The following is a 10754-nucleotide window of genomic DNA, read 5'->3' on the forward strand; positions in this document are numbered from 1 at the left end:
TAGAATCAGCGTAAACTAAATCATCAGGCTGAACCTCAGAAACTGCAGAAATGTCACTAAAGTTAATATTTAACAAAGAATTACAAGAAAAGCTAGAATTCAAAGAGTTAGAGAGGGATGACCCACTATATAAACCAACAGAGGAATCGCCCCGAGTTTCAGAATATCCAAGTCTAGTTTTCCGATGATCCAGCGGCAATTGGAAATCGGGAGTCCGTGTCAATATCAGTTGTTGGGGCACTTTCTTTGATTCCAGGAGTCTTTTTTCTTGCCCGAAAAAGAAATGGTTTCACCAAAATCCCCTCCTCCCAGAAGTCAGGAGAAATCGCCTCCCCAAACTCAGCATCTGTCAACTCCACGCGAAAAGATGCACACTTTTTAGATGCAGGGGCTTTAGAAGTCAGGCAAATACATTTGGGGGTCCGACCAGAAGAAAGTCGCTTCGATAACTCTCCACGCAATTGGTCCTCCGTTACCTCACGAGATAACCGAGACAAAAAAAGCCAACGATAATTCCTTGCGATAGGCAAGGCATTAGCCATTTTGGCCCGGCCCCAAATCACCGGCCTGGGATCCCGGCCACTCTGAGGAGGTTCACTGTTACCTTCCACAGCTACATCGACAACAGGTGAAGGTTCAAGACGTGGAGGAACTCCCGGAGGAGCACTAGTAGTTTTCAGACTGGGTATCAGGAGCTTTTCACGCAGATTTTGCACTCCATCCCCGCAACTCGGAGCAACTCCATCACCCACAACACCAGAAGAGCGACGATTTTGGTCAAGCGTCTCACGCTCATTCAACAAAGTTGATTCCAACCTGTCCTCCCAAATACCCCATGTTTATTACTACCCCAATTTACCCTATACCTCACTCTCAGCACAGACTCATCATGTAGCAAGTCACTATTACAACAACTTCGGGATAAATTTGTAGTTAGGATAAGTATTAAGATAGATTAGATATAATTTTCCAGTAGTGGTACTATAAATATTTTCTTCACTGTAAATAGAGAGGAGCAGATGATGTCTTAACAAAGAGAGAACTGTCATTGAAAACTAAGAAACATAAACAAATCGTCCCTTGAAAGAAGTAGAATACTTATTGAAATTTACTTTAAAATTAACTGAAGCTTTCCTTAAAGCTATTGAAATAATCTTTAATTAAAAAAAAGTTTGAATGTTTTAAATACAGTGTCCAGAACTCGTGATAAAAGTGCAGAATATGTTAGAGAATAATCTGGATGTGTTTGGGCTGAAGGAGAGAATTTTTTTGGTGAAGCACTTCTACCAAAACTACGGTAATTGTGTTACTGTAAAACAGGACTTTGAGATTTACTACGGATCTTCCCTGGAACAAGGAATTCCTACAATAGAGAATATTGTAGAGGTCATTGAGTTATTTGAGGAAACTGGATGCGTCTTCAAAAATGTTGTAAATCCAGAAACTGTCTTTCAAGTGACTGAGTTAGCTAATAATGTAAATATAGATAAAGTAATTGTTAATAGACAGAATAATGAGAATGACGTCGGTGTGGAAAATATAAAAGATGAGATAGAGTTTGCGAATGTAAAAATTGAGCCTCCGGAAATTGATGAGATGGAGAATGCAATTCTTCCAGAAGAAATCCAGAACTCCCAAAGAGAGATTGTTATCGTAAAAAAAGAGGAGCCTATTGTTATACGAAAATGTCCTAAATGCTGGGAAAATTATGAGGAGTACTCTCAACATCAATGTCGTTTGTTAACCTGCTGTTTCTGCGGGGAAAAATTCCCTAAAAAAATCTTAAAGAAGCACATGAGGAAAGTGCATAATATTAATAACCGTAAGACAATGTGTCGAGTTTGTGGGAAGGTTCTAAGTTCAGAAAAGAGTAGAAATGTCCACGAACAAACCCATTCAATGGAAAAGCCTTATATCTGCACATTTGAAGGATGTGACAAAGCATTTTCCATCCAATACTACCTCAGTCGACACCAAAGAATCCACAAGAATGAGAAGAAGTACAAATGTGAGATGTGCGAGAGGACTTTTCGTTTCTCCAGTACCCTTTACAATCATACGTGGCAGTATCACAATTGCACGGAATGTGATAGTAAATTCACAGAGCATAGCGATCTGCTGGAGCACCAAAAAATGCATGATGCAGCTCCCGGAAATTTCCTGGATAAACCACCGTCAAAAGGGAAGTCTAGGAGATGCAAGACCTGTGGGAAACTTTTCGCCTCGAGGTCTTACTTGAAGGTTGAAACTAATTTTTTTTTTTTAAAATCAAAATTGAGAAATATGTTAATAATATCCTAATTTCAGACTCACATGCTGACCCATTCTGGCATTCGGTTGAACAAATGTTTATACTGTGAACGTTCTTTCAGAGATAAGCACGTTATGAAGGTGAGTAGGACGTAGGAAGCTCTTTGAGTGTCTGATAAACCTGGGGTGAAATAATAACTTTAGCTCTCGCTAGTATCGATTCGACACTATCGAATCTCTAGTATCGTTAGATCCAAACCCAGTAGCGAAAAGATGTCTTACATAAGTCTTACATGATAGTGCATGTAAGCCTTACAAATCACTATCGCTTATGGAGGTTTAACATGGTATAACCACACTTTTGTCACTTACGTAAGCCTTACTTGTAAAGCATAAGAAAGCTATTGGATGCATTTTTGTGGTTTTTAAGGATACCTTACATAAATACACAAAGCATTTGTAAGCAAATTCTGTAAAACTATAGTAATAAATACTTGTAAGCCATAAGAATTGCATTCATGTAAAGCATTTCAGAAGGCAAAAAATATTCAAGGTAAGCCCTAAAAAGGACCAACTTGTAAGTCATACGTCAAACTATCTTTTATGGACGTTTAACATTGTATAACTACTTTTTTGTCACCTAAGTAAGCCTTAAATATAAGGCCGACGAACGCTTTTCATGAAAAGCATTCGTAGAAAAAGTTGAAGTGACTCTCATTAGAGAACTCACTTCAGAATATGATCACAAGTATCATATTCATAATCATTCATCTTAATAGTAGGTTTTAGTTAAAAACAAAACCCCACTGATGAATAGAAATAAAATATTTCACCTGAACCTTTTGTATCAGAACTCCGGTGTAGCTCGCATGAATTATATCTTTAAAGTGAAAATTTCCAGTAAGCCATTCGTAAGTCATACTTATGTCTTACATGATAACGTATCCTTCATAGAACTTACATGATGATTAATATGCATACAATACATAGTAAAAAGTAAAACTTTCATAATGATTTATTTGTAGAAGAAGAGAAAAACTTACACCATGTTGTATTTATGCCTTATATGACAGTATAAACTTTCATATACCTTATTTCTAAGTTTTATGAGAGCAAAACATGGTAAAGCTTTAGAATAGTTTACGTGTTGATTAAAAGAAAGCTTTGCATCTTACGTTACTTAAGCCTTACATGATGGTGTACCCTTTCAATTACCTTACTTGTTATTATTACGAAAGCAATACATAGTAAAGCTTTAATATGTGTTGCATGTTAATTGAAAGAAAGCCTTACACTGTGACTTATTTATTCCTTACATGACAGTGTATACTTTCATATACCATACATGTTAGTTATTTTGAAAGCAATAAATTTGTAAAGCTTTCACATGACTTAAATGTCGTTTAAAAGTATAAGGCTTACACGGATCCTTACAAATCACTATCACTTACATGTAAGCTGTACCCTCGCTACTGGGAATGATGAGATGAAATGAGTGTCGGCTCTTTCCGCATTGTCGACTCGTTATTGTGACACTTTGGGACAGTGCAACATAACCTCACTCTCGCTTGTTTTGATTTTGCAATCGGAGTTCTTTCAGTAATTTAATTGATTTTAAGTTAACAAAATGAACATAGAAATTACTTTTAATGGAAAATGTGGTATTGGGGAAGCTCAACATTCATTTTGAGCAAAAAGACGCAAGAATTGTGGGCTGAAAACGAATCTTTGGAGCTTCCGGAAGATGTGTAAGCAAAGAATTTTCATTTACAGTAGACTCTCTCTCAATCGGGAATATGGGGCGAAATGTCATCCGGTTTAGCGATAGAATTGAGCGTTAAAGCCTTTGTAAATTCCACAAAAAGTGCTCAATTATAAAGAATCACGATAAAATAGGAAGAACTACAGCGAATTTGAGCGAATTAGCTTCATAATTAAACGTAAAAATTGTCAACAAAATTTGTCGCCCGATTGAAAAAGAGCCGATTGAGTGAGAGTCTACTGTATATAAAAAGCTATCTATTTACACATATCTTTTTTATTTGCCTTAGATTCTAACAAATTAATTGACTCTCGAAGATTTGCTGCACTGCTTCTATTGAGGAAATGGTTCCAGGAATTTCAGGAATGATGGCATTCTCTGTTCAATCAGTGCATGTATTCTTGTTGGATTGTGATGTTTTATAGTTGTCCAGGAACAGCAGAAACTCCGAAGAACGTTGACTCTCTGGTCATCTTCAAGAACTAACGAGTTCCTGCTGGATAAATTTCATTTAACCACAAGAAATCCATGAAAACTTGTGCGTCCACTTTCTGGATAGTGTCTCAAACATTGCAACTTTAATTACCAAGAACAGCTACTTCATAGGATGAGCCTTTCCTGGTGGGTGCAAGCATAATTGCGTGTTTGGTTAAACACAATCAACATAATACAATTTTCCCATTCAATTTGGCTAAGATTATTCCATCAATTCCATATTTTATGAAATGAATAAAATGTCCCGGAAACTATATTACTACTAACAACATTTAATAAAGATAAATTAAAAGTATAAAAAAAGTATTTACTTACTAGAAAAATTCAAATGCACTTCAAGGGTACAAATCGACAGCTCTAGAGGTGTCGATAAATTAGTGGCGATAATTATCGACAGTAGCGACAAAAAATGTAAGTCATCATCTCGATCGCCCATAATCGACACTCGACACTAGCGATGGGACAATTCGAGAGAGTTATCATTTCACCCCTGGGGTGAAACGATAACTGTCCCATAGCAATGTATCGCTAGTGTCGAGTGTCGATTATGGGCGATCGAGATGATGACTTGCATTTTTTGTCGCTAGTGTCGATAATTATCGCCACTAATTTATCGACACCTCTAGAGCTGTCGATTTGTACCCTCGAAGTGAAATTTAGGAAATATTTTACATTTTTTAGTACGAAAATACTTTACTTTTATTCTTTTAATTTATATCTATTAAAGTTTTTTTTAAAAATAAATAATTCTCATGAAATTATATTTATTCTGGATCCATTATAAAATGCGGAATTGCGCGGCATCATCTTCGACAAATCGAATACAACAATTTTTCTGTCGATTCTGTTCAACAAAAAAAAATTTTGGACCGACCGGGAAAGGCTCATCATAGGAAGCTGCTACCATATATTCTGTGATTGAAGCTACAAAACTTGAGGCACTCTCCAGGAAGTTGAAGAAGTTTTCATGGACTCCTTGTCATGAAATCGAACCTCACTAGCAGAAAGTTATGAGTTGTAGAAGGTAGTCGCAAGTTCGTCTGCTTCCTTCAAATCTTCTGCTCATTCTTAACAAATATTAAGTACGTTACAAGGGTTACAAGCCACAAAAATTTCCGGAGCCATTACTTGATCGATAGCTGTGTAGCAAATCTATTTTGTTTGATCTAATATAAAGTAAAAATAAATATGTGTAAATAGATAGAAATTTATGTAGATGTTAGTTTTTTACTTGCAAATATTCCGGAAGCTCCAGAGTTGTTTTTATGTCACCACGTTCTCGTCCTCGTTTCAAATGAAATATGGGCTTTCTCAGCAAACCCAATTTCCGTGAAAAATCACTTATGGGTTGATTACTTTAACTTAAAATTATTAAATTTACTGAAAAAACTTATTGCAAAATCAAAACAAATGACTAGTGAGGTTATGTTCCACTATCCCAAAGTGTCACAATAACGAGCCGACAGTTCGTGAAGAGCCGACAGAGCCGACACTGATTTCGTCTCATCATTTGGATCTAACGACCCCATAGCAAAATAAAGCGGAATAGGAATAACAAGCGAAAAAATCCTCGGAATTTTCCACTATTTGCCTTAAAAAATTCCATAGGAATTTTCCATAATAGGTTCCAAGGAAAATTTAATGGATTTATGCTGGATTTTTCATATAGAATACATCCATGGAAATGCTCGTGGAATTTATGTGGATTTTTCCACCAAAATAAAATGGAGAAAAAATGAAGCTGTCACATGCACCTCGTGATTTTACTTCCGAATATTAAAGAAATAGCAAAGATTACGAGGATTATAATATGTTTTACTAAATCAGCAATAACGAATTAACACTTTAAGCAATAAAAAAATATTTTGTAAAAAAAAAATAATTTTTTCGAAAATATTTATTAATTAACATAAAAACAGTATTATTTTAGGTTGGCGACCTATTTAATGTAATCACTTCATTATTATCTACACGAAACGCAGCATCGCATAATTAATTATATTATAATTGCCACATGAATCACTAGAAATGTTTGCGGAAGGTTTGGAAACAAATTCTAAAAGTTGCCGCAACACCATTTTGTTTGACATTTCAGAAAACTAGTGGAAAAATCCATATAAAACAGTATGGAAAGATAGTGGAAATTTCCATATGTTTTTTCCAGCTTATCCCGCGGACGTTTCACGTGTGAGTTTCCATATAAATCTTCCGCGGAATACCGCGGAATTTAACGCTGGAATTCCAGCATGTCGTACTAGTAAATTCCATGGAGCACTATGATTTCCATGGAATTTCCGGCTTTAAATTCCATAGGAAAACTTAGTGGAATTTTAGCGTCAAATTCCAGCGAATTTAGCCATTTGGACGCAAGTTTTCCATTGGAATTTTTGCGGAATTTTGCTATGGGGGATACTAGAGATTCGATAGTGTCGAATCGATACTAGCGAGAGTCAAAGTTATCATTTCACCCCTCTGAATTTCAATTTTTCAGAAACACATGAAGATCCATGAGAGACCAGAGAAAGCATTTAAGTGCAATGTGGAGGACTGTATAAGTTCCTTCGACAGAGAACCTGATCTGAAGAGGCACATAAAGAGGTATCACATTGAATTTTTGCATCGATGCACATTCTGTTCAAAAGAGTACAAAACCAAGTCTCATGTACAGGTACAACTAAAAATTGAATCATTTAAATTTTCTTCTAATTTTCATTTTTCATTTATTTTAAAGGTCCACATTCGGAGGGATCATTTGAAGGAAGACGCACCCCTGAAGTGCACACAATGTGACTATAAATCCTGGTTTTCACACCTATTCAGGGCTCATCTTAAGCATCACCATCAAATTGATATCGCTTCCATGAAGAACTACAAAAATGTTTTATGTCCAGAAACTGATCAGGAAAATGAGTCCGATATCATTTCTGTTAATAACAGCAAAAGGATTCCATGTCAAGAAATTGGCCAGGATGCTTAACTTGTAGTGAATTCTTATAAAATAATACATTAATAAATTCTTTATTTTGTTTATTTTTCAATTTATACATTAATTTGGAATATTTTCATATTAAATCTCATCTCTGAAGATGAAAAGAAATACTTCAAGCCACTTATTAGAAAATACATTTTTCATGGAATCAAAACAGTTTAGAAATATTTTTTGACTAAGATTGTTTAGTATTTTACTGATGAATATAATACAATATTATTGGTCAAAATAGTACGTTTTACTATATCAGTTTTTTATTGATCATTATTTTTAACCCTTTAACGACGAGACAGTTTTCTCGGACCGAAAATCAGCAATAAAAATGAAACCTATATACAAAATCAGTTAAAGGTCTTACATCTAGCCTTAGCAAATCTAACAGAATCTGATTCGGTGTATTTTTTACCTCTATAAGCGATAGGAACAAAAATAGCCCAAAAATTTAAGTAATTTTTCTGATAATACCAGTGAATGATAATTTTCACTTTAATGAAAAATATTATGTTTGAGTATTGTAGTTGCATTTTCCAAAACGGTTTTGCTTAAAAAAAAACGAAGTTAGTTTTTGAAAAAATGTTTGAATCAGACCGATAAATATTTTAATGAATGGATTCCGGTCAATATCCTGAAAGTCAAAATCCCGAATACCAAAATCCTAAAAGTCAAAATTCTGAATGGGCTAAAATCCTGAAAACTAAAATCTCGAATTTTTATTAGTGACATAGCTAGGGGGAAGTGGGGCACCTTTGAAATTGGGAATTTTCACCTATTTTTAATTATAATTGAGCCTTATCGTGATATAATTTAGCTGCACAAACAGATTGAAAATCTAAAAATATCCCGATTAGTCTCAATTTTATTTAAAAATAGGTGGAAAATCCCAATTTCAAAGGTGCCCCGCTTTCAAAAGTACCCCACTTCCCCCTACTCCCACAATTGCACCCGCGTTTGCTGAAGGCAAAGGGAAATTGTCTGGTCTTGGGAAAGTATTATACAAATTATCCTCTATATAATTTCACCCCTTTAAAGATTTTGAACATTCGGGATTTTGGGTTTCGGAATTTTGACTGCCTTCGCAATGAATATAGAGGGAAGTGTTCAATTTACTTTCAGTAAAAGTTACTTTGTTCAATATTCCGTCCATGGCAAACTATAACATCTCACTGTGTAATTCTACCCCTAACTAATTCTTCCCCAGTCACCCCTACTAATAAAAAGTGTTTATTTCTTGTATCAAAATAATTTCTGTAAATTAGATATTAACGTTTTGCTCGTCGAGTCAAACGGAGTAAATTTATGATTTCTATGATGACAAAAGTACAATAACATATGAGAAATATCGATGAATTAATATTCAATTTATGTCTCTGAAAATTCTTTATAAATAGTTTGTTTTAATTAATGAACTTAGCTCTATTAGATCATCAATTTTGAGAGCTTCCCACTTCCCACCATTATTTTTATTGACTTATTACAGCTTCAGAAGTTGGATATTTCATGGGATTCTTATGTGATGTTAAATTCAATTAAAAATTCTGAATATAGTAATAACTACACTACATATCCATTAAATTCCACATTTTACATAAATTATGCAGGTGTTGAGCGAAATTAGAACTATTTTATATAATTTATTATTTATTTTTCACTCGGGATTTTGTACAAGGGTTTAGTGTTATTTGCCATAAAGTATGAGAAATTAATTGCACGAAGCATTGATTTGCAAAAAATACGTAGCCAGAAGTATTAGAATAAAAGCTCAAGAGGAGGAATGTTTGAATTTGAATAAAATTCATCTGACATTCCTGAGTTCAGACGGAAAAATTAGTATACAATTTTAAAATATAAAATGTAATAAAGAAAATGTCACATCAATGCAGACATATCGGTTGTTGTACAAACAATCACGCTATATTATTTTTTTTTCGTCTGAATTTCTTGAATATGACTACACACTACACACACAGTGATACGTCGTTTGCAGGAAATGCAGATAATAAAGCTTATACGAAGACTATGCAACTTATCCAAAAAGAGCTGAGATGCTCTTTGTCACAAAATGATGAATGAAAGGAGCTTTTTGTCACAAAATGATTTTGAGGAAATACAAAATTGATATGTTCTATCCGGTGGCAGCCAAAATCCCGAACGCCAAAATCCTGAAAAGGCCAAAATCACGAAAGCCAAAATCCCGAATTTTCAAAATTCTAAAAGGGATGAAATTACACGGTAAAAACTTTTGGACACTGACCAAAATATTGGAACAAGTTTTCCTTGGAACAAATTTTTTTGGAATCAATTTATACCTAGAGAAGATATTTGTTTGTTCCAAAAAGTTTTCTTTACAGTTTCGTTACAAAATACAGTTACAATTTTGTTAGAGTTTCTTTTGGAACCGTCTTGATACAGTGGAATGTCTATAAATTTGAGTTGATTTCGTTTTATATAAATTTGTTCCCGAAACTTGGAACAGAATTTGTTGCACTCGGCTGTTTTGTTCCCACTATCAGGAACAAATTGGTACTTATTTTTTATAACAATATTATTCCTACATCTGGAACATATTTGTTCCAAAAATTTTCGATGTCCGTGGACGAGGTAATTTTTGGAACCAAATTGTTACTCATATGGGGAATCTTTTTGTTCCCATTGTCGGGAACAAATCCGTGTAAGTGATTTGGTCTTACAGTTAAGGCCTATAGTTTAGTCGAGATTGATTTCGATGGCGAAGGTTCATAAGGAACATCAAATAAGAATCAACTTAAGAGAGTTTTATACAGACGCGTGCATGACGAAATCATATGCGAGTGCTGGCAGAAGGAGAGGAAGGAAATCTCGAATTAAAAAAGTGAAACCATGTAGCACGAAAATTTCCACAGATTTGGCGTCCTCTTCACTTCGGTGACGGGTGACTGAGTGTGAGAGGAGAGATACGCTTTTATACTAGACGAGCTATTTATTGGAACAAATTCATTACTAATATTGGGTATCTTTTTGTTCCTCCTAGAAGGTACAAATTTGTTCCAAAAATTTTCGGTGTCCATGGACGAGCTACATTTTGGATCAAATTCGTTACTAATATTGGGTATCTTTTTGAGTCTCATAAAATGAACACGATTATGCCAAAAATTATGGTGTCCGTGGACGAGCTAATTTTTGGAACAAATACGTGCCGAAATTTTTTACCGTGTATATGGAGGAAAATGTTTAGAATAATTTCCTAAGACACAGAAGATTTCCCTTTGCCTCCAGCAAGTG

The 10754-nt window shown here is 34.7% G+C and overlaps 1 protein-coding gene across 1 annotated transcript; it reads left to right on the forward strand.

Moving 5' to 3' along the window:
• The first annotated feature begins 1022 nt into the window (after positions 1-1022).
• On the forward strand, positions 1023-7549 carry LOC129803806 (zinc finger protein ZFP2-like). The gene is made up of 4 exons (XM_055850610.1): positions 1023-2241; positions 2308-2391; positions 6999-7175; positions 7239-7549. The coding sequence occupies exons 1-4, from the start codon at positions 1222-1224 to the stop codon at positions 7482-7484; spliced, it is 1527 nt and encodes a 508-aa protein (XP_055706585.1). The 5' UTR covers positions 1023-1221; the 3' UTR covers positions 7485-7549.
• Positions 7550-10754: the final 3205 nt, after the last annotated feature.

This window comes from Phlebotomus papatasi, chromosome 2, assembly GCF_024763615.1.
Source record: "Phlebotomus papatasi isolate M1 chromosome 2, Ppap_2.1, whole genome shotgun sequence".
Classification (NCBI taxonomy): Eukaryota; Metazoa; Arthropoda; class Insecta; order Diptera; family Psychodidae; genus Phlebotomus; species Phlebotomus papatasi.

Bases quoted from the DNA above. Each gene is read 5' to 3' on its own strand.
- LOC129803806 (XM_055850610.1), top strand. From the start codon at position 1,222: ATGTTAGAGAATAATCTGGATGTGTTTGGGCTGAAGGAGAGAATTTTT. The intron at 2,242-2,307 runs GTTGAAACTAAT...TCCTAATTTCAG, and splicing joins CCTCGAGGTCTTACTTGAAG to ACTCACATGCTGACCCATTC. The intron at 7,176-7,238 runs GTACAACTAAAA...TTTATTTTAAAG, and splicing joins AAACCAAGTCTCATGTACAG to GTCCACATTCGGAGGGATCA.